At 55.2% G+C, this 27,545-nt stretch overlaps 1 protein-coding gene and 1 long non-coding RNA gene across 3 annotated transcripts; one reads left to right on the top strand and one right to left on the bottom strand.

Annotated features, from left to right (window-relative positions):
• Nucleotides 1-3,042: 3,042 nt before the first annotated feature.
• Nucleotides 3,043-17,986, bottom strand: ADAMTS15 (ADAM metallopeptidase with thrombospondin type 1 motif 15). Its single transcript, XM_068160044.1, has 8 exons — nt 16,934-17,986; nt 12,660-12,792; nt 11,938-12,105; nt 11,262-11,545; nt 9,709-9,886; nt 8,490-8,671; nt 7,237-7,412; nt 3,043-6,459 (listed from the first exon to the last, which is right to left on the bottom strand). The coding sequence occupies exons 1-8, from the start codon at nt 17,852-17,854 to the stop codon at nt 5,679-5,681; spliced, it is 2,823 nt and encodes a 940-aa protein (XP_068016145.1). The 5' UTR covers nt 17,855-17,986; the 3' UTR covers nt 3,043-5,678.
• Nucleotides 17,635-19,466, top strand: LOC137452005 (uncharacterized). 2 transcript variants are annotated; one of them, XR_010989938.1, is made up of 3 exons: nt 17,635-17,725; nt 18,927-19,079; nt 19,187-19,466. It is a non-coding gene; the product is annotated as an uncharacterized lncRNA (long non-coding RNA). The 2 variants fall into 2 exon arrangements; XR_010989937.1 differs by having other exon boundaries at nt 19,183-19,466.
• Nucleotides 19,467-27,545: the final 8,079 nt, after the last annotated feature.

The following is a 27,545-nucleotide window of genomic DNA, read 5'->3' as shown; positions in this document are numbered from 1 at the left end:
AGGAGTGGCTCAACAGCAGTCTTGAGGAGAAGGCCTTGGGGCTGTCAGTTGGTGACAAAGTCCCCAGGAGTCAGCAGTGGTCACTGGCAGCCCAGCAGGCAGCTGAGTGCTGAGCTGCATCCAGAGCAGGGAGAGCAGCAGCACAGGGAGGGGATTCTGCCCCTCTGCTCTGCTCTGCTCTGCTCTGCTCTGCTGCAACTCCACCTGCAGCACTGCCTCCAGTTCTGGAGCCCCCAGCATAAGAGGGACATGGAGCTGCTGGAGCAGGTCCAGAAGAGACCACAAAGATGATCAGAGGGCTGGAGAACCTCCCCTGTGGGGAAAGGCTTGGAGAGTTGGGGCTGCTCAACCTGGAGAAAAGAAGGCTTCAGGGAGACCTTAGAGCAGCCTCCCAGCACCTGAAGGGGGCTACAGGGGGGGGACTTTTGAGAAGGGCTTGCAGTGACAGCATGAGGGCCAATGGCTCTGAGCTGGTAGAAGGGAGATTGAGGGGAAAGCTTGCTGCCCTGGGGGGAAATCTGCCTTTCTACTCCTAACAAAGCAGTTTGCAGAGGGAGCTTTCCTGGAGTGGGATCTGTTTGGGCTGAAATTGGTCTTCCTCATGGGGAGAGGTGCAGGTGATTCAGCCTTTATTTCCCTGCTGGCAAGGGTGAAGATGCTCGCATGGCTCTTTCACGTTTGGGTTTTTGTGGTCATGAAAAGCAAAGTGTGGATGGGCACCAATAAAACACATTGAATTTGCCAAACCATTACAGCACAGCAAGGAGGGGGGAAAAAAGTCAAACCACCCAACACACTTGCTGGGGGAAAATAACACAGCAGGCAATCTGGTGAGAGCTGGAGGGGCTGACATCAGGGAGAGCTGACGTGTCCCACTGAAAGGAAGGGTTTTATCTCACTGTTGGCCCAGATGCAATGGGGAAAGAGGGCTCTGACTCAAGCAGGGTGTGCTGGGAATGGGCAGGAGGAATCTGAGCTGTTTTCCGGGCACCCAGCAACCCCCCAGCCCTGCCAGGCTGGCTCAGCTGGGAAGATAGCGCTGCTTTTCCTGCGCCATCCCAAGGCGATGTGACAAAGGGCTGAGGCTGGGGGGTTGTTGGCATGTGGAGAGGATGACTCTGGAACAGCATGTCAGGAAGGGATGGTCCCGGAAAATGGCTGTTCCAGGATGTGAGAGCGCTGTTCCAGTTTGCATTCATCTCTTTAACCCTATATTCACACAGGCACAAGGCTGCTTTGGGTGGGAAGGGACCTTTAAAGGTCGTCTTGCCCAACCCCTCAACAGTCAGCAGGGATTTCTGCAAGGAGAGGAGGATCCTCAGAGCCCCAAGCAACCTGACCTGGAATGGCTTCAGGGATGGGGCATCTCCCACCTCTCTGGGCAACCTGGGCCAGTGTAAAATGCTTCCATCCAGTCTAAATCTCCCTCTTTTAGTGTCAAACCATCACCCCTTGTGCTGTCCAACAGGTGACATTCCAGACAGGGAATTCTGTCCTGCTCCTGCCAAAACACATCTTGATTTGAGGCTAATGCAGCCTTGGGTGTTTAATATCCTGGCCCAAGAAGCCCAGGGACATGCAGGGATTAATCCACCACTGTGTTTCATCAGGCTCAGGGACTGAGTGAGCTGCCAATAAATCCTGTAGCAGAAGTCAGAATAAACCTGTTAGGCTTTCACAGGTTTGGGTTTTTTTCATAGATTCATAGAATGCTTTGGGTTGGAAAGGATCTTAAAGATCATCCAGTTCCAATCCCCTGCCATGGGCAGGGACACCTCCCACCAGCCCAGGTTGCTCAAGGCCTCATCCAGCCGGGCTTTGAACACCTCCAGGGAGAGGGCATCCACAGCCTCCCTAAGCAGCCTGTTCCAGTGGCTCCCCAGCCTCACTGTCAAGAATTTCTTCCTAATCCCCAGTCTCAATCTCCCCTCTTCCAGCTTCAATCCATCCCCCCTCATCCTGTCACTACAGCCCTTGTAAAAAGCTCATTTCCATCTTTCTTGTAGCCCCCTTCATGCACTGGAAGGCTGCTCTAAGGTCTCCCTGGAGCCTTCTCCAGGCTGAACAGCCCAAACTCTCTCAGTCTATCTCCATAAGCAAGGTTCTCCAGGCTGAACATCCCCAGCTCCCTCAGCCTGTCACAGAACCACAGAATCACCAAGATTGGAAGAGACCTCAAAGATCATCAAGTCCAACCTGTCCACAGACCTCATGACTAAACCATGGCACCAAGTGCCACATCCAATCCCCTCCTGAACACCTCCAGGGATGGGAACTCCACCACCTCCCTGGGCAGCACATTCCAATGGCTAACAACTCTCTCTGGGAAGAACTTTCTCCTCACATCCAGCCTAAACCTCCCCTGGCACAGCTTGAGACTGTGTCCTCTTGTTCTGGTGCTGCTTGCCTGGGAGAAGAGACCAACCCCCACCTGGCTACAACCTCCCTTCAGGGAGTTGTAGAGAAAAATGAGGTCTCCCCTGAGCCTCCTCTTCTCCAGGCTAAGCAACTCCAGCTCCCTCAGCCTCTCCACATAGGGCTTGTGCTCCAAACCCCTCCCCAGCCTCCTTGCCCTTCTCTGGACACCTTCAAGTCTCTCAATGTCCTCCTTAAACTGAGTGCCCCAGAACTGGACACAGGACTCCAGGGGTGGCCTAACCAGTGCTGAGTCCTGGGGCACAATGACTTCCTTGCTCCTGCTGGCCACACTATTCTTGATGCCATTTACCTTCAGCCCTCTGATCCTCTTCGTTGCCCTCCCTTCAATCACTGACTGGAGGCTTTGAAGCTTTGAAATAAGCCAAGAAGTCCTCCCCAGCCCCCTGCTGAACGGCCTGGGCAGGAGAAGGGGAAGCAAGTGGGACTTTAAATACAGTTTTATTTCAGGTTTGCTACTGATGCACAAACAGCAGAGATCGAGGTTTAGTATACATGGTATACACAAAGCAGCCAGTACCATCGGCATCTCCGTCCTTTTGCTGCACACAAGGCAAAAGAACCGCACGCAACAAGTCACCCCTCCCACCCCCCACCCCCCCCTCCTTCCCCTTCCCCCATCAACCCAGGGTGATGATTTCTCAGTGGCTTAGATGGCAAGACACCCAAACAAAAAATAAAGTTAACCCCCAGCCCACCCCCAAAATAAAACCAACCCACAAAACAGGGCAGCTCCTCAGAGTTCTGTCCCCAAAGGGAAGGAAAACCCTCTGAAAATGGGTGAGAGGGTCATGGGAGTGGAGACCTGGAAGGGATTTCCTAGAACATTAAATCCCCATCCCCCTGCTGTGTATGAGCAACCACAACATCTGCTCCTGGCTCTGCCCTGCAGCATGGAGACCCAAAATATTATTGTCTGCAAAAGAAACAAACAAAACCCCACCAGGCAGTACAGAAACCCAGGGAGGATGGCTCCACAGCCATGGGCACGAGGAGTTCGCTGAGCTGGTGGGAAGGTCAAGCGAGGAAACCCTTGTGCTGCCAGTGCCCTGTCGCCTGTGATCTTGGGAATGTTCAGTCTGCAGAAGAGAAGGCTCCCAGGTGACCTCATTGTGGCCTTCCAGTATCTGAAGGGGGCTACAAGAAGGCTGGGGAGGGACTGCTCAGGATCTCAGGGAGTGATAGGACTAAGGGGAATGGAATGAAGCTGGAGGTGGGGAGATTCAGGCTAGATGTGAGGAGGAAGTTCTTCCCCATGAGAGTGGTGAAGCCCTGGAATGGGTTGTCCAGGGAGGTGGTTGAGGCCCTGTCCCTGGAGGTGTTTGAGCCCAGGCTGGCTGAGGCTGTGGCCAGGCTGATCTAGTGTGGGGTGTCCCTGCCCATGGCAGGGGGGTTGGAACTAGCTGATTCTTGTGGTCCCTTCCAACCCTGACTGATACTATGATCTTTCTTGCCTTGCCCACATCTGGAGACCTTCTGGAGCAGATCAAAGGGCACAAGGAGTTTCCATGCTATGTCTGTATAGGAGCAAGCAAACAAGGTGGGCTCCAAGCTTCTACTCAAGACAACACCTTCTGCCTACCCATAACCTGCCTGTTGTTCTGTCCTGCTGAGCCAGGAACAGCAAACCTCAACCCAGAGGCTCTGGCTTGCTCACAGTCACAGCTAATTAATTAATCAAGAGGCACCTTCATCAGTGGAAAAGGAGAGGGTGAAGTGGTCCCTGATGATTTGGTCTGAGCAAAGAGGCTGAAGGCTCTTGGGAAGAGGGCAGCATGTGAGGTAAGACCACGATGGGCACGACGCTACATAACCATCAGAGGTACCAGATAACCCCTTCCACAAAACTCTGCGTGGGGAAGCTGCTTGGAGATGCTCTGCAGCATCAAGAGGTTCAGCTCTCCCTCTTTCTCCCCAACACCTGAGCCCTGCTGAGCCCCCAGGAAAGCCTTCAAACCCATCCAGGAGCCCAGCCCCCAAATTCATCTTCTACTCACACAGCTCAAAAGCGATGCTGGGGTTGTCACACCAGCCCTGCTCGAGTTCAGCTCAGGATATCTCAGGGAGGGTGAATGCAGAGGCAAACCAACCCAGCCTGACCCAAAGCCTGGGAAGGAGAGAGGGCATAGGGATGTCTGGGCATGGCATACTGGTCCCATTAAGCAGTGAGCACCATTTTTAGAGGGGAGTCAAGCACCAGCAACTTGCAGGGCTGCATCTGACCCCATAGGGCACCGTGGTGGTACAGTACAGCTTCTGGTTGCTTTTTGTGGAGTGACAGCTCAGATCTCAGCTCCATAATGATCCCTTTTAGCCCCCCAATAAAACTCCAGGCAGGTGGGTTACAACCTGCCCTGGACTGGGATGTAAAGGAGCATCCAGCTACACACTGGATGCTGGCACAGCCCCATCCTGAAGCACCATAGGAAAGCCTCTGCCAGGTGAGAGAACCCACTAGGAAGAACCATCCCTGCTATGCAAGGCCTGCATCCATCACAGGTGGGGAGGAAGGAGGTTAAAAACAATACAGAGTTAAGCACCATAAAATCTACACTGGTCAGGTCATAAACATGAGAAGAAAATGAAAGTAAAGCCACCACCTTCCAGCCTGGTCCAGGGATGCTGCTGGGGCTCTCCAAGCTGCAAAGTCATCACCCTGGAGGCATCAGTCCCAGCACCTCACCCCACCAGGGCTTGGACAACTCTAATTTGCCATCGTTGCGTTGGGAAATCCTTTTGGTCCCCGTGTGTTGGAGGAGCCTGGGAAGGGAGGAGGTAGGCTTAGCCCCGGGAAGATGCGGGGAGGCTTCAACTGTGCAATTTAGGGGCATCTCCCTGCCTGGACTCGGCTCCACGGTGGGCAGTGATCCTCCTCCTCAGCTCCCAGGCTCCCCTGGAGGGTTTCCGTGTCGTTCAGCGGCTTCGAGGTAGACGTTCGTTCCTGCTCTGTCTCCGAGCGACCTGGTCGGTAGGATCTCTCTCTCCTGGGCTCATGGGGTGTGCGTGCTCTGTCCCCACGCCCAGGGCATCCTTTGTGTTCTGGTTTGGGTTCGGTTTGTCGTTGTCGTTTGTCCCGTCGTCTCTTTTCTCTTTGTTCGTTTGGTTTCCCCAGTTGCTATGTGCTATGGACATCTTCCCCCTCTCCCAGCCCCTGGCTGCCGCTCAGCCATGTCCAGCCAGAGGGACGCCACCATACCCTTCCTCTCAGACACCACCACTGCCCCCACCCCGCTGTGGCCTGCTCAGCACGGCCTCAAGGTGCAGAAATCCAACTCTTGAGGCTTCCTCCGAAAATTGCAACTCTCCCGGGGCAGCAGGCGCCCGCCGGGCACCGAGCACTTCAGCGCCCTTCTCTTGAAGCCCCGACCGCAGCTCTTGGAGCAGGAAGACCAAGGTCCAGCTTCCCAGGCCGGGCAGGGCTCCCCGCAGAGCCGGACGTCCGCCGGGCGCTCGGTGGCGTCGCACTCGGCGGCCGGCTGGCCGTAGGAGTCGCGGCAAGCCACGGACCTCTTCTGCAAGCCGTCCCCACAGGTGACGGAGCAGGCCTCCCACCCCCCCGCCGCCCACCTGTAGGAGGGCCGCTTGTAGCTGGGCCTGCCCCCGTCCAAGCGGTTGGACAGGCTGAGGACGCTGTTGTTGAGGTCGGGTGGGGTCTTCCCCTCCTTTCTGTAGGAGGACTTGTCCTCCTTGCTCTCCTTGGGGAGGTAGAAGGAGTAGCGCACCCGGGGAGGGGTCATCTTCCCCACGGAGAGCACCTCCAAAGTTAGGGGCTCCTGGATGGGCTTGAAGGCTTGGAGGCTCTCGACGGCGGTGCCGGTGCCGCTGTAGCGCAGGACGCTGCCCTTCACCATCAGGTCCCTCTCCACGGCCGAGACGATGAAGTGGCCGTTCAGCAGGTACTTGCCCTGCCCGTTCTTCAGGGCCAGGTAGTTGTCATCACTGATCAGCCCTTTGTAGCCCCGCTGCCTGATGTCGATGTTGGAGGCTCCGGCAGGGATGACCACGACGAAGTTGTAGCCGTGCCTGGAAGAGAAGAGCGGCCAGGGCAGGCCATCAAGCAGGGGAACAGCTCACTGTGCTACAGCCTCGACCTGAAGCTCTCTGAGGAGGAGACCTCATTGCCCTCCACAACTCCCTGAAAGGAAGTTGGAGTGAGGTGGGGTTGTTCTCTTCTCCCTAGTCTTAGGTAATGGGATGAGAGGAAATGGCCTGAAATTGTGCCAGGGGAGGTTTAGGTTGGAGATGAGGATAAACAGCCTTCCTATACAAGTGGCCAAGCATTGGAACAGGCTGCCCAGGGAGGTGGTGGAGTCACCATCCCTGAATCTGTTCAAGAAACCTGTGGCCATGGCACTTTGGGACATGGTTTTGTTGCTCTGGTGGTGTCAGGTTGGACTCAATGATCTCAGAGGGCTGTTCCAACCAACACAATGCTATGATTCTACAACTACAATCCCGAGATCCTTCCACCCCTACAGCTATCTACCTCTTCTCATGAAGATCAGAAGATCATTTTGAATCTTCCATCTATGCTGAGTGTCATCTAGACTGAGACCACCCAGGCATGAGAAGATTTTTCAGATCATCTGGCTCAGTATGGATGTCATTCCACCAGCAGAAGCCAATGGCACGTTAAATGTGTCCTCCTTCAGAGCTAGCCCAGGTCCCCACGCAGTGATGGACACTACCCTGCTCAGGATGGACTTATCCCCCACCCACCACCTCCATGACCTTCCCACATCCACCCCAAAAAGCAGAGCTGGGAGAGCAGGAAGCAACACGTGGTCACCTGACACTTACATGGGTTTGGTGAACAAGCCTGAGACCTTCTTGCAACTCTTGTTGTCCCCTCCACAGACACTGCATTTGTCAAACTTCTTCTTGGAGCCCAGCTTCCCATCACAACCTGCTTTGATGCATTTACCCTGGACGCAGACCGAGGTGGAGTCTGGAGAGCAAGGGGTGCCATCCACCACCTGCAGGAGGGGGAGCAGGACAGGTTGTTGTATTGCCCTGTGCGACCCAAAGCACCTCCCAGCAGCAGCCATCCGACCTAAGGCCACCCAAGTCCACCCAGCAGGTCCTGAGGAGACACTAGCAGGCATTGTGTCCCCCCCTGTCCATGGTATGCTTTGCAGTTGAGCTATTTAGGGTCTCTGAGAAGAGTTGCATGGGGCTGTGGCCCTTCTCCATCATTTTCATCTTCAGCATTTTCTGCCCTTTCTGTTGCATCAGTGCAAAGGGTCCAAGATACACTGAGGACAGAGTTCACACCACCCCACTCCATCCCACATCTGAAGAGCACACTCATCACTTCTGTAGCACTGGAATTATCATCCCCTATTTCAAGACTATGGGCATGCCCCAGAGGAGCCTTTACAAACCCAGAGGAAGACTCAACCATGGACCAGCTCCAGCCCTGGAATTAATAAGCAGAGTTGCACAGGCTGATTCCTTCCACCCTGGTGGATTCTCATCTTCTACAACCTCATCTAACACCAGACAAGGGGAATTCGTTGATTTCCAGGCACGCTGGACTCATCCAGAGTTAGGACAAGAGGAAATGGCCTCAAGTTCCACCAGGGGAGGTTTAGGTTGGATATTAAGAGCAATGCCTTTGAGCTGGAAGAGGGGAGATTTAGGCTGGAGATTAGGAGGAAAATCTTTTGAGTGAAGAAGGTGGTGAGGCACTAAAACTGTCCAAGGAGGCTGAGGAGTCACCACCCCTGGAGGTGTTCCAGAAACCTGTGGCCATGGCACCTTGGGACATGGCCTCAAGTTGCACCAGGGTGGGGTTAGGATGGATATTAGGAAAAACTTCTTTCCTGCAAGAGTGGTCAGGCATTGGAACAGGCTGCCCAAGGATGTGATGGAGTCACCATCCCTGGAGGTGTTCCAGAAACCTGTGGCCATGGCACACTGGGATGTGGTTTAGTGGCCGTGGAGGTGTTGGGTCGATGGTTGGACTCAGCGCTCTTAGAGGCCTCTTCCAACCTTAATGATTCTATGATCCTACAACCAGGAGGCTGATCCTAGGTGGGGTCCTCACCAACCTTGGGTGCCAGCACGTAGAAGTAGCCAGTGCCATTAGCCCTGCAGATGAGCTTGCATTTATCCCGGGGGGACACGCCGGAGTATTTGGGGACCCAGGAGACGGAGGCGGTGAGGCGGTTGGTGCTGTGGCTGTAACCATTGAAAGCTTCACACTGCTCCTCACGGAAGCTCTTCCCTGGCACTGGGGGGAGAAAAAGAAAGAGGGATGTGTATGGAATGGGCTTCTCATATTAAGAAGGACATTGAGACACCTGAACATGCCCAGAGAAGGGCCACAAGGTTGGGGAGGTGTCTGGAGAACAGCCCTGTGAGGAGAAGCTAAGGAAGCTGGGGTTGCTTAGCCTGGAGAAGAGGGGGCTCAGGAGAGACCTTGTTACTCTCTACAACTCCCTGAAGGGAGGTTGTAGCCACGTGGGGGTTGGTCTTTCCTCCAGGCAACCAGTGGCAGAACAAGAGGATACAGTCTCATGCTGTGCCAGGGGAGGTTTAGGCTGGAGGTTAGGAAGAAGTTCTTCCCAGAAAGAGACTGGCCATTGGAATGTGCTGCCCAGGGAGGTGGTGGAGTCACCATCACTGGAGGTGTTCAAGAAAGGACTGGATGAGGCACTTGGAGCCATGGTTTAGTTGTCAGGAGGTGTTAGGTAATAGGTTGGACTTGATGATCTCTGAGGTCTTTTCCAACCTGGTTGATTCTATGCTTCTATGAATTGGGAGAGCAGCCTGCAGCTCCAGCACTGAGGCCCTGAACACAAGCCCTATGAGGAGAGGCTGAGGGAGCTGGGATTGTTTAGCCTGGAGAAGAGGAGGCTCAGGGGAGACCTCATTGCCCTCTACAACTACCTGAAAGGTGGCTGTAGCTGGGAGGGGGTTGGTCTCTTCTCCCAGGAAACCAGCACCAGAACAAGGGGACACAGTCTCAAGCTGCACCAGGGGAGGTTTAGACTCGAGGTGAGGTGGAAGTTCTTCACCAAGCGAGTCATTTGTCATTGAAACAGGCTGCCCAGGGAGGTGGTGGAGTCCCCATCCCTGGAGGCGTTCAAGAGGGGATTGGATGTGGCACTTGGTGCCATGGTCTGGTCATGGGGTCTGTGTTGATAGGTTGGACTTGATGATCCTCGAGGTCATTTCCAACCTTAGTTATACTGTGATACACTGGTTTGCTGGGGTTGTTACAGGTCATGCACACAACAAGGAGCAAGAAGAGCTGCAGCCCCTTACCCGCAGCAGAGCAGGGCTCCAGGTTGCAGGAGCGGTACTTGACGCGGATGCCCTCGCAGTAGGAGCCTCCGTTGGCAGGCACTGGGTTGGTGCACTCCCGCTTGGCCAGCTGCACCCCGCCGCCGCACGTCCTCGAGCACTGCCCATAGGGCGCCCACTTTGCCCAGCCACCGTCCACCTGTGGGGATGGGATGGGTTAAGAGCCCCTTCACCACCAGCTGCATCCCAAGCTGGGGCTCCCTGGGCTCGGAGGCGTCTCACCGCTGGTGAAGCTGCGCCTCCAATACTGAGTTCAGTTTTGGGCCCCTCGCTCCAAGAAGGGCACTGAAGGGCTGGAGTGGGTCAGGGAAGCGATCGAAGCTGGGGAAGGGTCTGGAGAACAGGGCTGGTGAGGAGCAGCTGAGGGAACTGGGGTTGTACAGCCTGGATAAAAGGAGGCTGAGGGCAAACCTCATTGTTCTCTGCAGCTCCCTGAGATGAGGTTGGGACCAGGGGGAGGTTGTTCTCTTCTCCCAAGGAACAAGGGATAAAAGAAGAGGAAACAGCCACAACTTGTGCAAGGGGAGGTTTAGAAACATGAGGAACAATTTCTTCCCCAGAAGGGCTGTGAAGCCCTGGAATGGGCTTTCCAGAGAGCTAGTGGAGTCACCACCCCTGGAGGAATCGAAGAGCCATGTAAGTCTGGTGCTAAAGGACATGATTTAGTGGTTGTCTGGCAGTCTTGGGTTAATGGTTGGACTTGATGATCTTAAAGGTCTCTTCCAGCCAAAAGGATTCCATGACCCTATTCTATAAGTCTGCCTCCAAACCTGCCCATGACAGGGTGGAGCAGAGCAGCAGCATCCCTCCTTGAAGAATCATAGAATAATTAAGGCTGGCAAAGACCTCTAATCTCAACAAGTCCAACCATCAACCCAGCACCACCCTGCCCACCAAACAACATCCCAAAGCACCATGTCTGCATGTTTCCTGAACACCTCCAAGGGTGTTGCCAGCCCTTGAGATCCTGGCAATACCCAAGACACCTCCATGAGGAGAGGCTGAGGGAGCTGGGGTTGTTTAGCCTGCAGAAGAGGAGGCTCAGGGCAGACCTTGTTTCTGAAAGGAGGTTGTAGCCCGGTGGGGGGTGGTCTCTTCTCCCAGGCAACCAGCACTAGAACAAGAGGACACAGTCTCAAGCTGCACCAGGGGAGGTTCAGGCTGGATGTTAGGAAGAAATTCTTCCCAGCAAGAGAGATTGGCCATTGGAATGTGCTGCCCAGGGAGGTGGTGGAGTCACCATCCCTGGAGGTGTTTAGGAAGAGCCTGGCTGAGGCACTTGGTGGCATGGCTTAGTTGATTAAGTGGTGTTGGGTGATAGGTTGGACTTGATGATCTCTCAGGTATTTTCCAACCTGGTTAATTCTATTCTATTCCATTCCATTCCATTCCATTCCATTCCATTCCATTCCATTCCATTCCATTCCATTCCATCTCTTATCAGCAGCTCCCCCTGCAAAACCTCAGGGTGACCTCATAGGATGTTTGGGGGGGTCTGTGGTGCAGGTACTCACCCTGTACTTGCTGATGTTGTGCCTCTCCACACAAGCACCCTTCAAGCAGAAGCGTCCCTCGCCACAGCTGGTGCCATCCGCCCAGGGGAAGTGGCGAGTCTGGCAGACGATCTGCCCCCGGGCCTTGCCCGTGCACCACAGCTTGGCACAGTACTGCATGTAGGGGCAGGGCTTGGAGCCCACCCCAAAGGCCAGCTCACACTGCTGGTTCAGGCTGTAGCTCGTCCCTGGCAGGTCTTCAGGCAGTGGGATGGGTTTGGCAGGCTGGTCCAGCAAGCAGTCGCCTGCAGGAGAGGGGATGAGGTTGTCTAGGTGGGTGCTTGAGGGGACCAGTGTGGGGAGGGAGATGTGAGGGATGGATGCTGGCAGTTTGGCCAAAGCTATCCCAGAGTGACCAAAGATATCTTCATGGTCAGCTGCATCCCAGACCCAAGACATTCCACCTCTTGGGGCTGCTGGTGCTGGAAGTCTCAGGGCAGACATCCAGCACCTAGGAAGCTCATCTGGTGCAGAAGCATCACCAAATGCCCATTCCTTTCAAAGATTGTTTGCAGAGGGAGGAGAAGAGCTGCTCTACAACCCTTCCTCCTCTCCCAGCAACCAGCCCCAGGGCTGGATCCTGCTCCCAGGGGGCAGGGGCACAGGTAAGGGGGTGAGGGGGTGCAGGAGGGCTCACCATGGCCGCTGTCAAGGAAGTCAGTGATGATGGCAGCACTGCAGGCTGACCAGGGGTTGGCACGGTCGATCTGGATGAGGGTGGGGGACATCATGTGGTTGGTCTTCAGCCGGCCAAAGACCTCCTCACAGGCCTTCACATTGTCATGGGGCATGTTGAAGACATGACCTGGAAGTGGGACAAGAGTGGAAAGCCTGAGTAACCCCCACTTGGCACACAAGGTAGGGTCCCCACAGCTTCTTCCAGTGAAGGAAACTGAGGCACAGAATGGGGCAGACTCTTCCAAGGACTGCAATGGACATCTGAGGGCACACATGGGGAAAGATCATGCTTGTGCATGTCCTGGATTGGGCTGGGAGCTGGAAGAACACTTCAACACTCACCTCCTTCCCTCCCTCCTCCTCCTCCCACTGCCCATCACAAGTGCTTGAACGTTGGACTTGATGATTTTCAATGATTCTATGATTCTAAGTGTCTTTGGAGGTAGGCCTGCCCTCCACCTTACCATTCCATGACTCCTGAATCCTGGAAGCCCACCTGAGGTAGCAACCACAGCAGCAGAGCCTTTTGCTTCCTCAGCAGCTCCTTCCCACCCAGCTCTGCTGTGGAATTTCCCCATCGCCCATTTATTGCCTCTCCTGGATGCTGAAACCAAGGTTATATTGGCCCCTGCCAGCTCCTGGCATTCGTCCCAAGAGGAAGAGGAGCATGAGGAGCCTTACCCAGCTCGTGGGCAGTGGTGAAAGCTGATGGCAGCCCATCGTCCTCGATGACAGAGCAGCTGCGCTTGGGGTCACACATGGTGCCCACGTCCGCCATGCCCAGCGTGTCACAGGTGGTGGCACCACACAGGTCCTGCAAGGCAAGGGGAGACAAGGGATTAATCCCAGGGCCAGCGTGGACATCGTGGTTCCTCATCCCCAGTCCATCCCCAGTACCCCACTGGGAGCTGATCCCAGGCTACTTGGAGGGGATGGGGACCACACCAGGCTGTGGAGGCAGGAAACCTCACCCAGACCAAGCTGCAATGGTCTGTTTGCCAGGCACTAGGGATGCTTCTGTGCTGGCATCCTCCCATGCCTTCAGCAACATCTTATCTCACCCAAAAGGCTCCTGCAGCCAGGGAGGAGCTGGTTTTGACATGGAGGAGTCAGCCTGGCTCCCTTTTTCAAGGACTGGACCCAAGAACTGGTGGATGGGAAGACAGCTGGCCTGCGGCTCACAGCTGACCCATTTCTCAACCTCATTCCTCCTCCCTAGGACCAAGGAGCCTGGACCAGGCCCTGAGGTTCCAAAGGCTAAGGGAAGTTCCCCCAAGCCACTTTGCAGACACTTCAAGGAGCAACCAAGCCCAGATGCTTGAAGGAGGAGCTGGCCCAGCCTTCTACCCTCAACTCAAGCATGACCAGACCCCTGTAGATGCAGATGGTAGGAAGGTTCTCTAAAGAGTGGATCTTTGCTTCTTCGTTTTAGGTGGATCTTTGCTTCTTCATGGTCCAAAGGTGCTTGTGCAAATAGAAGGCCCATTTGAAGAGCCATCACTGCTGCAGCCTGGTGAGAGCATTGTCCTCAGATACCCTCTTCCCCTGCAGGGGCCTGTGGGTGGCTTGAGAGAGCTGGAGCATCATCTCCATCCCTCGGTGTCGTCCCAGCTGGGCTGGGAGCTGCCGGGGAGGCCGTGTAGGAGGCAGGGAGCTGCTTTCCACATGAAAAGAAAACGTAAGGGGCTGGCTGGGCGCTCCCCTGCTATAAATAAATGTGATTCATGCTTGGTGCTCGCCCAGCCAGAGCTCTTGGGTTGCTCGAAGTCTCGCCTGAGCTGCTCTGCCAACATTTCCAGCGAGGTTTCCAAGCCCAAGGCATTCCCGGCGCAGGCAGGTTCAGCCGTGGGTAAATAACAGTCCTGATGACTTCAGAGAGCCCCAGCCAGGGCTGAGATGGCTTTAGCAGGAGATTTGTGGCTACAGAGTCTGGAGGCACAGACAAGACCAGGATCTCTGGAGAGGTGAGGTGGAGAAATGCCTGGGTCTGGGCTGGCTGGTGGAAAATCCCGTCACACAACTCCTGTCACACAACCAGGTTGGGCTCTCCACTCTGCAGTGGTTTTCCTGGTTGAGTGGAACCCCATCACATCTCTGATCCCACCATACAGCAGTGCTGGCAGGGACAAGTAGGCAATGCCACCACTGGTGAGTGTGGGGTGGCTAAGCAGGGCTGGCAAGCCCAGGCACAGCATCCCCTGACCCCAAATGCCACCTAGAGCCAGTGCCCAACACCACATGGGGCTAACCCAGGGATGCAACTTGCCCAAGCTGCCTTGTCTGTGCCCTCTCCTGGGGCAAGTGAAGGTGGGTCACAGGGTGGGAGGACAGAACATCTGGGGGAAGACACAGCCACTCACAGCTCCCTGCTCCCTGCTCTTTGAAGAGCTGCTGCTTCCTTGCTGGCGTGGAGAGCATCTGGCTGCCAGCCCAACACCTGCACTGACACACTGACCCACTTCTGCTCTGAACCTTGCCTGCCCTGGGCTGCATGGAGGAACAGCTCCTAATGTGTTTTGCCTCACCCACCAGCCACAGCCTCCCGAGGACAGCCCTCTGTGGAAGGCTGGGCTCTAGTGAGAAGTCCTGGCTCCCCAAAAACACCTCCTCCAGCCTTGTTGGGGGTGCAGCCTGCTCAAAAGGAGAGACAATGAGAGGTGGGAGCTACAGGAGGGAGGAGGCAGAAAAGCAAGAGGTTTAAGGTAGGAAAGCATCATGCAAAGGGCCAGCTCTGCCTTTGCATGGCTCTCACCATCACTGATCTCCCCTGCTGCCATCCCAAACACAAGCAGGACACTCAGTACCCCAAGGGGCCGCAAGCAACTTGGTAGGTAGACCACCAGGACTCTTCTGCCAGCCTGACCTTCATCCATGGGCACTTCTAAGGCTTTTCTTCATCCCCTTGTGAACTTTTCAAGAGGCTCTGCAGGTCAGCTGGGAGGGACCTTTGTGGCTGGTGCATTAATTCACCTATTCAGAGATCAGGCACAAGCACGCTCCCCATCATGGGAGCATCCCATCTCTGGCTGCAGCCAGATGTTCCTCGGTGTGATGTCCCTTTGGTTATACAACAGGCCAAAGCTGCTCAGCAAAGCTTTGCTGGTGGGACATCAAGGTTCAGGATGAGTGGGAAGCGTGGCCAAGCCCTTGGCTGTGGTGTGCAATGTCATTTCCAAGAGGCAGGAGCGTGGCTGAAGGCTGGGCGCTCTGCAGGACCCTCCAACAAGCACCAGCTCAGGTAGGAAGGTGAAGCCTGAGCAGGATCGATTTCCTCCAAGGCAAATCCTGAATCCAGCACGACCAGCGCTGGAATGGAGCAGAGCTGGGTGGGAGAGGACAGCCCCATCCATCAGCAGCTCGTTGACACCACAGGGAAGCTGCCTATCAACCGGGCTGGAGATGAAATTTAAGACGGGGGCTTATGTAACAGCTTTTTGGCAGGGAGATAAGCTCGGGGGTGTCAGGGGACCACAGATGGATGCACTCAAGGAAGGCAGATGTCTCCTCAACCCTGTGCCTCTGCACTGAGCTTGCCTTGGGATTTCAGGAATGGATGGCTTAGCAATGTGTAAAAAATGCAGCTCTGTGCATGGCTGGGACCGGCTCCGTCCCACCTGCGGCCCCGGTGACCTCAGCAGGTTTCCACCAGAGATGGAGCCGGCCTGTCCCCACGGGGATGTCAGCAGGTCCTCCTCTCTGCAGGCAGGAGCTGCTCCAGCAGGCTGGGATTCAACCCTTCCTGTGCTCCAGCAGGATTTACAGCCGGCTAGAGGACGTGGACCCTGCCTGGGGCGTGGGGGGACAAGGAGGATGGGTGGGACGAGGTCTCAGACGTCCTGCACAGCATCACTCCTGCTCCAGGCCATCAGCAGCCCATGCTGACTCCAGGCAGCTGGATGCTAAATCCTTCCCACCTCCAAATGCTCAACCTGGAAAGATGTTTTGGGAATGGTCTCCCTGCTGTTTTAGGGAGTTCCCAACCTGTCCTTAATCCAAAGACATCTTAGCAGGGATGGGGGAAGGAGAAAATGCAAGCTGGACTTGCTGACAAAGCCTTCTAAGTCCAACATGAACTGTGACTACCACCTTCAAGCCAGGCTCATCCTTCTCCCCTCCCATTAACAGTTTGGAGGGTTCAGGCTGGAGCACCCCCAGCCATGTCAGTCCTGAGACAGGACCACAGGGAAGCAGTGTCACCCACTTTATCAGAGTGGGAGGATGGAGACGCTCATCCTGGGGCAGCAATCACCCCATAAACCTTTCCAAAGGTCTTTCCTTTGACATCTTGGCAAAGGCTAGGGGCAGTCATGGGGAAGACTCTCTTCTTTCCCCCCCAAAAAGGGCTGCAAGTGTTGGCTGCATCTCCAGAGCTGTTCTTCCAGCCCTGAACTGGCTCCACAGTGAGCAGCCAGCACGCAGAGGAGAGGTCCAGGTTCTCAGGAGGACCTCACGCATGAGTCAGAGGAAGCAGGGAGAGGTTTCTTTTCTTGGCAGGTGGCACTGGGAGCTCTTCCCAGATGAGGAGGGGGAACTGGGGCCCTGCTCCTTCTCTTCTGGGCTCAGACCCCACTTTTTGGGGTGCAACAGAGATCTTGGCCGCTGGCTGCTGAGGCTCCTGCCAAGGGGCAGTGGAGGGAGCAGCAGGATTCAGTCCATGGTGACAACCTGCCTTTGAACACTTCCTGGCCTTTCTCAACCCCCCCTGGCAGGGCTTTCTCTGAGCTGCTACCCAGAGGACAGCAAGGACTGGTTCAGACAAGCTTGCTCCACACTTGTGCTCCCCCCACCCCAACACCTGAGGGTGGAGGGTCCCTTGGAAAAGGGGAGGGGGGGGCAGCCAGCCACCAGCACAACCTCCTCCAGAGCGCGCCAGAGGTGTCATACAAAGTGTCAGGAGCCCCCCAGCAGGGTGTCAGGGCTCCTTGAAATGTGGGGTGAGCTGGAGGAGCACCCACCTGCTTGGTGAAGAGGATGGCGGTGTCCCAGTACTCCGGGTGCTTGTCGCTGACCTTGTTCCACTTCTTCTGCCAGGCGCAGAAGTTGCGGAGGGTGAGGGCAGCGTTGCCGGTGACCTTGGGCCCCTTGTCGTCCTGCCCGATGAGGAGGAACTTCACCACGGAGATCTGGATGGGGTTCCGGATGCTGGGATGCTTGTAGAGCCGGGCGGCCGTGGCCATCAGGGTCAGCAGGTAGTGCTGGAGGTCATCCCCGTGGAACTTCACCATCGACTCGTCGGCCACCACCAAGGTCTCCACGTAACGAGGGACCGAGGCAAAGCGTTTGGCCCGACCCCCTTTCCCCCCTCCACGTCCCCGGTACTTGTCCAACGCCTGCAGCACCCCGGGCGTGAGCCCGGAGCCCACGGCGCACCGGGAAGCTCCGGCCCCGGCGGGGCGAGCGGGGCTGCGGCGCTGGAGGCGATGGACGCCCCCGGCCGCCCCCGCCAGCAAAGGGCTGATGATGTATTCGGCTCCACGGTAACCGAATGCCCCCCGGAGCCCCCCGCAAAGGCTGAGGGCGGCGAAAGATTCCCGGTCGGCGTTGACATCCCCCGAGTAAAAACAGTGGCGGAGGTTGGGGAGGGGGCGGGAGGCACCGGGCGCGACCCCCAGGTGCTGGGCAGCGAAGGCGGGAGCGATGAAATGGGCGTCGGGGGAGAGATGGAGGTAAAAATCCTCCCCGAAAGCCGAAAGCTGAAAAACCACCGCTTGTTCTCCCCGGGGGGGTTCGGAAGACCCCCTCCTGAAGTAAGAGCGGCCGTTGATATCGGGGTCCAGGCGGACGGGGGTGACCAGCTGAGTGTCCACCTCGGGCCCCACCGAGGGCAGGCTCAGCCCCGGGGAGCCCAACAGCAGCAGCGGCAGCAGAGGCAGCATCGTCCCGGCGAGCTCAGGCCGGCGGCATCGGGCTTGGGGCTTTTTTTGGGAGGGGGGAGGTGGAGGAGGAGGAAGGGGGGAAAGAAAGCAAGAAACACCCCCCCTTCCTCCCTCCCTCCTCCTCCTCCTCTTCCCAACACTCGGCTGGAGGGGAGCGGAGCGGCCGTGCGAGCCGCCTGCCCCGCCGCTACCTGCCTTATGGGGCGTTTCGGGCTTAAGTACGGCGGGACCGGGAGCGGGGGGAGCGACGGAGGAGGAGGAGGGATGGGGGGGGGTGGGGGGAGAGAGGGAGGAAGCGGGGCGCGGTTTGGCCCCGCCGCAGCCACTCCGGTGCGGGGGGCCGGGAGCGGAGGAGAGGAGCCGGGAGAGCCGCGCTCCGCCCGGGACTGCAGCCGCAGCCTCCCCTGGACGGGGTCGGCACTGAGATGGGGGGGTGCGGGGTGGGGTGGGACCCTCTTCTCTTGCAGCAGAGACAGGGACCTGCAGTCCCCCCGGCGATGGTCCCTTCTACTGAGCTCGGTTTCGCTTCTTCCCAGTCCCCCATGGATGGTTCCTGGTCCCCCGTGGACGGTTCCTGGTCCCCCAAGGATGCTCCCCGATCCTCCAAGGATGGTCCCCGGTTCCTTAAGGATGCTCATAGTCCCCTAACGATGCTCCCAGAAATGGTTCCTGGTACTCTAAGGATGGTCCTCGGTCCCCCATGGATTCTCTCCCCTCCCCCGAGGATGGTCCCTCATCCCCCACAGATGCTCCCCGGTCCCCCAAGGATGTTCTCCAATTGTTCTCTGGGCCTGCTCTAAGCAGAGGGGGAGGTTAAAGCTCTGTGAGTGCCCTCAGGGAGTAGGGTGTGTGGTTGGGCCAGGGGTGTGCAGTGAAGATGGAAGGTCCTGGCTGGTGTTTGGGGCACTTCAGCAGAGTAGGAGAATGCCCTGTTTGGCAGCTGAGGGTTCAGTTCTCAGACTTCTTCAGGAAGAGATATTAACACAGTTTTCACAGCCCAGGTGAGTAGGTGTCCCTCCAGACACCTTCAGATCTACCACCCTAAGCGCCTCCTCCCCTTCTGTCCCTCCAGACCAAGGGTACCCTGGTACTTCTCCCCCCAAGGGACCAGCTATTGATGTATCCCTCACTCAGTGGCTCCATCCAAGACACAAAGGGGCGACTTCCACTGCTGGGATGGGCTCAGCCTCCCTTCATCCCCAGGACCACCAAAGGGAGCACTTTGGTAAGTGTTAATACCCCAAATGTCCCCTCCTCTGAGACCCCAGGACACACCACATGGAGTGTATGGGAATGTCCCCATGTCCACCAAACACATTTGGGCCCAGGAAGGATGCTGAGGCAACTGATGCTGCTGAGAGACACAAGAGTGGGGCTTTTTGGAGCAGAACTGCTGAAAGGAGAGTGATGGACAGTCCTCAGTGACCATCTGTGCCTGAGGAACAGGTTTACTGACAAGCAGTAAGCATCCCAGGGCTGCACAGGAGGTGTCCAATGGGTCCTTTTTTATCCCCTGCAGCAGCTCTGTTTCCACACAAACTGGGTTTGTGCCCAGAGGAAAGGATGGACCCATCCTTTCTTTACTGCTCCCAGGCACTCAAGTCCTGCATGTCCTCCCAAACCCTGCTGGTTTCATGATAAAATAAAGTCCTTCTCACAGCCAGGCTGGTTGTGCTGTGATTTTTAAGGCCATAAGAAGAACTTAAGAAATTGTGCATCAATGAAATCTAAGCCAAGGCTGTTGCTCAAGATGCAGAGCCCGTGGCCTGCAGCCTGGCTCCATGGTTTGCTCCATCATGTGTCTTGCAGCTGAACTTGTGACCCAAAATAATCATCTGACTGTGCTGGGTTCAGTGAATCAGGGTTTTTGTCTGCTGGCCAAAGGGCAACATGAGGAGGGATGCTTATAGGACCCCAAAGGAAAGCAGGCAGGGCAGGGGGTGGAGGTGCAAAGGGAGAAGGACACAACCTTGAGAACCTAGAGGTGCCAGAAGGGAACTTCTCCTTCCCATGGCATTGCCCCTTCAACAGGATGTCTTTATCCTGGAGGCCATGGCACCATCTAGGGTGGCACATGGTCCCAGAGGTGCCACCTCACAGCAGCAGCAGCCAGCTGGCACCTGGGGACATTTTGGGGAGTGAAGTTTAATTTTGAAGCTGTGCTGGGTTCCTGAGTGGGAGGGGGGAGACTGTTGTGCTTCTCCTCACCCCCACCTTTACTCTGTTCACTCTTTGTGGCTTTGTGGTTAAGGACAGTAAGTTCTCATTCCCTTCCTTCATGGGATGCAGATAAGGAAGGTCTCTGCATGTACCAAGAGAGCTCCAGCTACCCCAGCCTAGAGGTCATCAAGTCAAAGCTAGTCTGTGCTGTTCTGGGAGCAGAGGATGAGTCAAACTGGCAGAACTTTATCTTCAGCCTGCAGAACATCTGCTTGCCTCCTGATGGGGGAAGGCAGGCAGAGAGTGCAAGTGTTTGGGCTCTGCCTGTGCTGAGACACTGGGTTCTACTGGACTCGCTCTGTCCCATGATGTTGTGCCAGCATCCTTGGGGATGAAGTGAAGGGATGGTTCACCTGGCCTCTCTCCCCACAGACTTCCTTATCCTCACTCTTGCCCTGAGCAGGAGGGAACCACCTACCCAAAGACAACGGGCAAGCCAAGTCATCTGCTGCCTTCATTTTCCTGCCCACAGAAAAGCTTCTGGCTCTATGTTGTCCTGAGGGCTCACCATGTACAGGCAGCTCCAGGGGCTGCTCAGAACACTCCAGATAAGAAGACAGGCAGATTTTTATTTTCCTTTCCCTCTGGTTCATGATTTTCCCAGTCTCCATCACCAGAGAGGGCCCAGACAAAGCCCTTGAGTGGTCCCAGGGTTGTGGTGTGTGCTTGGGGCACCCTCCACTCATGGTCAGTCACTGTAATTCATCCCTTCGTGTAGGCAGGAGACACAGCAGAGCTATTCCCCTTTGCCTACCTTGATTCCAGAGGGATGTGTCACTGGGATGAATTACAGTGACTGGCCATGAGTGGAGGGTGAGGACCAGGAGAGAGCAGGCAGGTCCCTTCTTTGGGGACATCCCAGTGGTTCTTGCACCTCACAGACTTTTACATCTGCAGGAAGGAGCTGATCCAAGACACCACCTTGAGGCTCACTCGGTGTCATTCCAAGTGCTTGAGGCTGAATCTGCTTTCTCTTCACACATTTGGTTTGCCTGGGTTTAATGGAAATGTTCTGCAATACAGGAGACTTAAAGGAGACCACATGGTAAGCAGAGAATGGAGATGGAAGATGCCTTTGGGCCTCACCAAACAGCTATGGATGATAAAGTGTGTAAAGTAAATTCAGCTCCTACTCTGATTTTCTGCCCAGAAACCCCCTTAAGTTACATCTTATCTCTCTCAGGGCTGATCTATAGCTCCACCCTGATCTTGAAATATCAGCATGAGCTGATGTGCAGTGTGGCCTCTGCTTCTCCCACCTTCCTCCTCCTTCATCCCAAGGGGAAAGTGATGCTGAGTTATCTGCTGGGATTTGTGCCATCATCGTTGTGATGCCAAAGGTGTGAATTTGGGAACAGAAGAAGAAGAAGGGGGGGAATCATTCCCAAACCCCACATACCTCCTGGATGTTCAAGTTCACAAGAGGAAGAGGTTTAAAGAGACCATCTGAGAGCTCTCTGTCAAAGATAAACGTTGTAGGCAGGGAAAAGCCAGCACTGCTAGCCCTTCACTTGTCTTCAGCTGAAAGGTTGGCAGATCAGAGGCCTGGGCTCCCACCCAAAAGTTCAGGCTGTGCTCTCCCAGCTCCCCACCACATGGGCAGGAAGAAGGATCCTCTCCAGGGGCTGAAGATGAGTCAAAGTGAGTTGTTAAGAAGCTTTCCAGGAAAGAAAGGTTTGGAGAAAGAAAACTGGTTGGGTCTAGATGGGGTCAGTGGGGGAATCCTGAGCACGTGGAGGGCTTTTGGAACCTAAAACCTGCCTATCCCTAGTCCAGGAAGATGCTGAATGTGATTAGATGCATTGTGGCTCAGATGATAGCATCTGGAGATGGACAGGAGGATCTGCCTTGGGTTTCTTGTAGCTCTTCTATGAAACAGGGCTGGCTGCAGCACTTTACTTGTACCCCATGAGAAGAGAGGAAATAAGCTTTAAAGACCCTCAAGCACATGTCTACATGCAACACCATGAGAAGCAAATCAGCCTGCCTCCTTCCATGCACAGGCCATGCAGGAGAAGGAGCTCTGTGTCTTGTCTCATTGCTGCTTGAGCAGGAACATCTCTGCTGCCTGCTCCCAATTCACAGTGTCACCTCTGGCATCTGCAGAGCTTTGATGTGGGAATGCCACCAAAACTCACCCCTGATTTCCACCCAGTTTTGCAGGTCCTGGGGTTGCTGATAGTTTCTACACCTAGAAAGCACCAACAATGCCATCCCCCCTTCTCTTCACCCCCCCCTTGATATTTAGGGCTCTTCCCTGTTTAAAGGAAGTTTTCCCAGGGTGCTTTAAAACAGCAAGTGGAAATTTAGAGAAGCTAGATGATGGTCACACACATATCCCCCCCAAAACTAGCATCCCTTGTTTCTTAGCCTTCCTACACACATCTTCAGCCTGAAGAGTGATCATGGAATCAATAACGTTGGAAAAGACCTCAAAGATCATCAAGGCCAACCTGTCACCCAAGACAGACTACTAAACCATGGCACCAAGTGCCACATCCAAGCCCCTCTTGAACCCCTCCAGGGATGGGGACTCCACCACCTCCCTGGGCAGCACATTCCAAATGCCTAACAACTCCCTCTGGGAAGAGCTTTCTCCTCACCTTGAGTCTAAACTTCCCCTGAAGTGCTGACCCAGGACTCTGTATTGCACCCACCTGCCTGAGGCAGGACCCATCCTTCAGTCATTAGCTTAACGAGCTGCTCAGGTTAGGAACACAGGAGGCAAAGCTACCTGAAGGCCCCAGGCTGGCCAAAGGGTGAAGCTGCAGAGCTGGGTGAGCTCCAAAAAGCTTGTCCAAATGATGCCCATCTGGAATAAACCTGGGAGGATGGAGCTTCACGAGGTGGATGCTGAGGATGTTCATCCCTCAGTCAAGACATTATGAGGTTCATTCATTGTTTTTTGTCAGCTCATAAACCACGTGAGGGTGGAATAGGGAGAGGATTCAGCTGTGGGTGTTGTGTTGGCTGTTTTGTTGTTGAGTTGGGTTGTTGGGGTTTGGGGTTTGTTTTTTTCCCCCTGTAGAAGAGTATTTTTGACTTGCCACATTCATTTTGATTTGGTTTGTTGTTTGGATGGAGCAGGTTGGAAGGGACCCCAAGGATCATCTAGTCCAAACCTTTCTCGGTTATTTATGGGCTGGTTCGTGGGAAAAGTAGCTCTAGGAGAGGCTTAGAGGTCTCAAGCTTATCTCAGATGTGGAGGGGTTTAACCCCAGGTCAGACATAACTCTGCAAGGGGGAGGACCAGGAGATCACTGGAGGATTTTGCTGATGGTCTCAGGACACCTTGCAAGCCTCAAGACCCAGCCAGGAAGCGGAGAAGCAGCTCCCCAGGGAGGATAAAACCTGGGAGGAGGCTGCAGTGCTGGAAATAGGATTGAGACTTTGGTTTTGGGAAGCCATAAACCTGCTTCCCTTCCATCCACACCTGCACACCACCGGGGCTGCAAACCCAGCCTGAAGCGCGGCTGCCCTCCTGTGTCACGGTCTTGCTCTGCACTTCAAGGTAGGAAATGCCACTGAGTCGGGGGATGGCATTAGAGACCAAAATGCAGTTTTAAAGGGGAGAGGAAATATGGAGGTGCCTTATGGTGGGTTAGAAATCAGAGGTAGAAGCCTATCAGTTCAAATCATGTCAAGTCAAATCATGCCCACGGCCCTTTGCTCTCAGTGAACCCAGCTTACACCACGGTTTTGGAGGTGGCATCATCAGCTGTGAAACCAGGACCCAGCCTGCCTGCTTTGCCCTTCCCTCAACTCTTAAAACCGATTCCCCATCTCCCCCTGTTTAAGAGACCCAGTAGGAGCTACGGTCCCTCCCCAGCATCACTTTCCCAGCCACTGAAACCCCCTGTGCCATCAGGGCATGGTTTCCAGGGACGGGCTGCTGCACTGAGGGGATCAAATCTTGCTCCGAGGGGAAGACAAAACCATTTTTGACGGGGTGCTGAGGGTTTTGAAGTACCAAAGAACCTTCACTTGTAAGGCAGGGGAGCCCTCTCCTGGCTGTGAGGATGGAGTTCCGTGCAGCAGCTGAAGATTTAGCCTAGGCTGGGATATTTTGCAGCTTAATTTACTTGCTGGTTCTCACTTGATCTTCCAACTCGAGCCCAAATCTCCCGTTGTCATGGCGACCACAGGTAAGACCCAGCTCCCTGAATCTATTTTGCACGTGAGATAGTCTCTGTGAAGAGAACTTGGTAGGACAAAGCTGTGATTTAAAGCCCCGGTGCTTTTCCGGGGAGGGGTTTCATCCCAGATGCTTCCTTTAAAAGGAAAACTAAGGGATTTGCTTCTTCTGGCATCAGGTGGGGTCTGAGCTCTTCCATCTTCCTTCCTGCTGCTTTGGAACTTGCTGGGTGGCAGGAATGGAGCTGGGGGTTTCCCATCAGGTAGCGCAGGGTGGCACTGACATCTAGCGGTAATCCTTTCGGAGCTCCTAGCTGCTTTGCAAACCTCTCGCAGAGTTTTTCCCAAGTGTTTTCCTCGAGCGGAGGGCAAAGCAAACAGCAGGGGAATAGCTCGGACGCTAGCCTGGAAATCGGGATGTGATCCTCTATAGAAAGAAGAGCACAGCACAGCATCCTGGAGACCCTTAGAAAGGGGAAATCTTGCTGCTGCTGAGCAAAACGCAACGTGAGCCTCACCCTGACAGCCAAAATTCACCTGGGAGAGGGGTGCTGGGCAGCAGGAAGTCAGGATTTGCCCCCCCCTTGGGAAGGATGTGGGAGGGAATTGCCTGCTGCGTGGCTTTGCAAAGCTGGGGGACACGCGGAAGGGAGCAGGGCAGCCGTTTGCAAGCTGTGTGATCAAAAGGCTCTTTAAATCGCAGTGACTGGGGAGTTAATGGCTTTCACATGCCCAGACAGCCCCATAGAAATGAGCTCCACAGCCCCCAGGGGCAGGCAAGCTTGGGGCTTAGCATGTCCTGCAAGAGGGTGAGCAGCAGGAACTCCAAAAAGCTTGGGGGGCTGGGGCTGGAGCTGGGGGTTTGGTGTCTCTGCTGGGAGGAGCTGCGGGGGGGCAGCCAGGTGAGGTTTTTGCTGTCTCCCACTTGTCCTTCGAGCTGGTTCTTAACGAGCCCAGCGAGGCTCGTATCAGCTACAAGTAATTCCAGCTACTGTTCCCCGAGCCTAATGGAAACCAGCGGTGCCTCCGAGCCCAGATGCGAGCGTGTCCTCCCAGATCAAAGGTGCTGCTCCCGCAGCGGAAAGCCAGGAATCGATTGCATCCTGTTGGATAGATGTGCCCCCTGCAGCCTTACCTGTCCTAGTTCAGAGCAGGGACACCCTTTCCCCTCACCTACCCTCCCACCCGAAGCAAAGCCTAGTGGGGTGCACACCCACACAGGCACCTTCAGAGGGGGTTGGGGTTGGAGGAGGCAGCGCCAAGGGCTCACTTTTGGCTTCTGATTCTGCCTCTGCAGTTCCCTGGTGGTTCTCAAACACCAACTGGGGGTTTTGTCCCTGGTGCAGAAGGAGGAAAAGCCACCTTGGCCACTAAAGTTGCTCCAGCTGGCGAGCTCCCTGCCAGGAGAGAAGAAACACATCCAACCTACAGCTCTGACCCAACTGCATCATGCCTGGGGCTGCTGTTCTCCCTTTTGAGTCTTATTTCCTTCCCTTCTACAGGTCACAAACTCCACACTTTTAGAGTAAGACCCCAGGGCAGTGCAGCTCCTCAGAGCCAGGCTTCTCTGTTTACTGTATAGGTAGAGATGTGGCTTTGAAGTGGGGGTAGTAAATATATCCTGGAGTAAGGGGTGAGCAGCCTCTAACCCTGTGCTCAATCATGGTCAGTCTCTGGTTTCCCAGGAATCCCAAGGTGCTCATTTTGATCCCACAAAGTGGAGGAACTGGTCCTTGGGATTGCTTCCACAGGTCCTGGCACAAGCATGGTCCTGCGTAGGATAGGACCCACCACCCCCAAACTGCAGCAAGGATGTTCTGGGATCTCTCAGGGCTGCACATGGGGTGCTCCAGAGGCCAGGAATCTCATGAACTGTGGGGGAAGGAGGGCTTAAGAGGAAAGGAGAAGGAATCTAACAGAAGAAACTTCCTTTTCTTCATTACAGCTGGTCCTGAGCAGGCTTCCAGACAGGGACAGCATGTTTCTGGCCATCTCCTGCTGTTTGCCACCACTGAGGACACAGCAGCAGCTCCCTGGTGTCACAGCCCTTTGTATTCTTGTAGGATTTTCACCCTCTGCAAGGGACCATGGATGGGAAGAAAATCTCTGTTTGGAAGGGGGAGAGCTGGGTTTGAAATGAAGTCACACACAACAGGACTGCCCTTTCCCTCCCCCAAAAAGCAGCAGGAGGAGCTGGCTGCATAGTTTTATTCTCACAGGTATTTCCCACATGTCTGATGTATCCCACTGCCTTATCCCAGCTGGAGGAAACCCCATGTGGACCCAGCTGCTCATCCAGGGCATGGAAACCACCTGGTGTGCGTCACTGTTGAGCTCTCCTTGGGATCTAAAGCTCTCTCTGTCCCTGGCTAAGTGGAGCACCACAGGACAAAACCTCCCCAGGCATCTTCTGCCTCATCTCAGGTTGAAATGAGATGAGGGAAGTTGTGGATGTCCCCTCCCTGGAAGTGTTCAAGGCCAGGTTAGATGAGGCCTTGAGCAACCTGGGCTGGTGGGAGGTGTCCCTGCCCAGGGCAGGGGGTTGGAACTGGATGATCTTTAAGGTACCTTCCAACCTCAACCATTCTATGAGTCTATGAGATGCTCTCCAGCTGGCAAAGACCTGTTGCATCCAGCAGTGAAGGGATGCTGGGGAGAAGGGGAGAAGAATCCCCCTCCCATAGTGGGGAGGCAACTGGGTACAAATCCCAGCTCCTGGGGCAGGAGCACCTCCCTGAGCCCAGGTGATCAGGATCAGGCCACAGTGTGTGGCTGAACAGAGACTGGGTTAGCTGTTTGGGTGGGTTGGATTGGTTGATGGGTTGGACACGATGACCTTGAAGGTCTCTTCCAACCTGGTTTGGTTTATTCTAATAAAGGTTTATTCTATTCTAATATACTGGTTTGGGTTGGAAGGGACATGTCAAGGCCATCTAGTTCAACTTTGTACAGTCAGCAGGGACACCTGCAACTTGAGCAGGTTGCTCAGAGCCCCAAACAACCTGACCTGGAACAGCTCCAGGGATGGGACACCTACCACCTCTCCGGGCATCCTGGGCCAGGGTCTCACTACCCTCTTTGCAAGCAATTTAGACCAGATACAAGGAAGAATCTCTCCTCTTTAGACTAAAACCCACCCCCCCCTTGTCCTTTCACAACGGGCCCTGCTCAGAAGTCTGTCCCCAGCTTTTTTCACTCCTTTCAGTACTGGAAGGCCACACTGAGGTCTCCCTGGAGCCTTCCCTTCTCCAGGCTGAAGGGGTTAACGCTGAGAAAGCAACAGGCTGGAGCTGACACTTGGGAGGCAGGCAGGCAGGCAGGGCTGTCGGTGCCTGAT

This window comes from Melanerpes formicivorus, unplaced genomic scaffold (genome assembly GCF_026170545.1).
Source record: "Melanerpes formicivorus ecotype bairdi unplaced genomic scaffold, bMelFor1.0.p_v2 SCAF_47, whole genome shotgun sequence".
NCBI classification, from domain to species: Eukaryota; Metazoa; Chordata; class Aves; order Piciformes; family Picidae; genus Melanerpes; species Melanerpes formicivorus.
The sequence above is the reverse complement of the archived record's forward strand: the minus strand, read 5'-3'. Positions and strand labels throughout refer to the sequence as shown.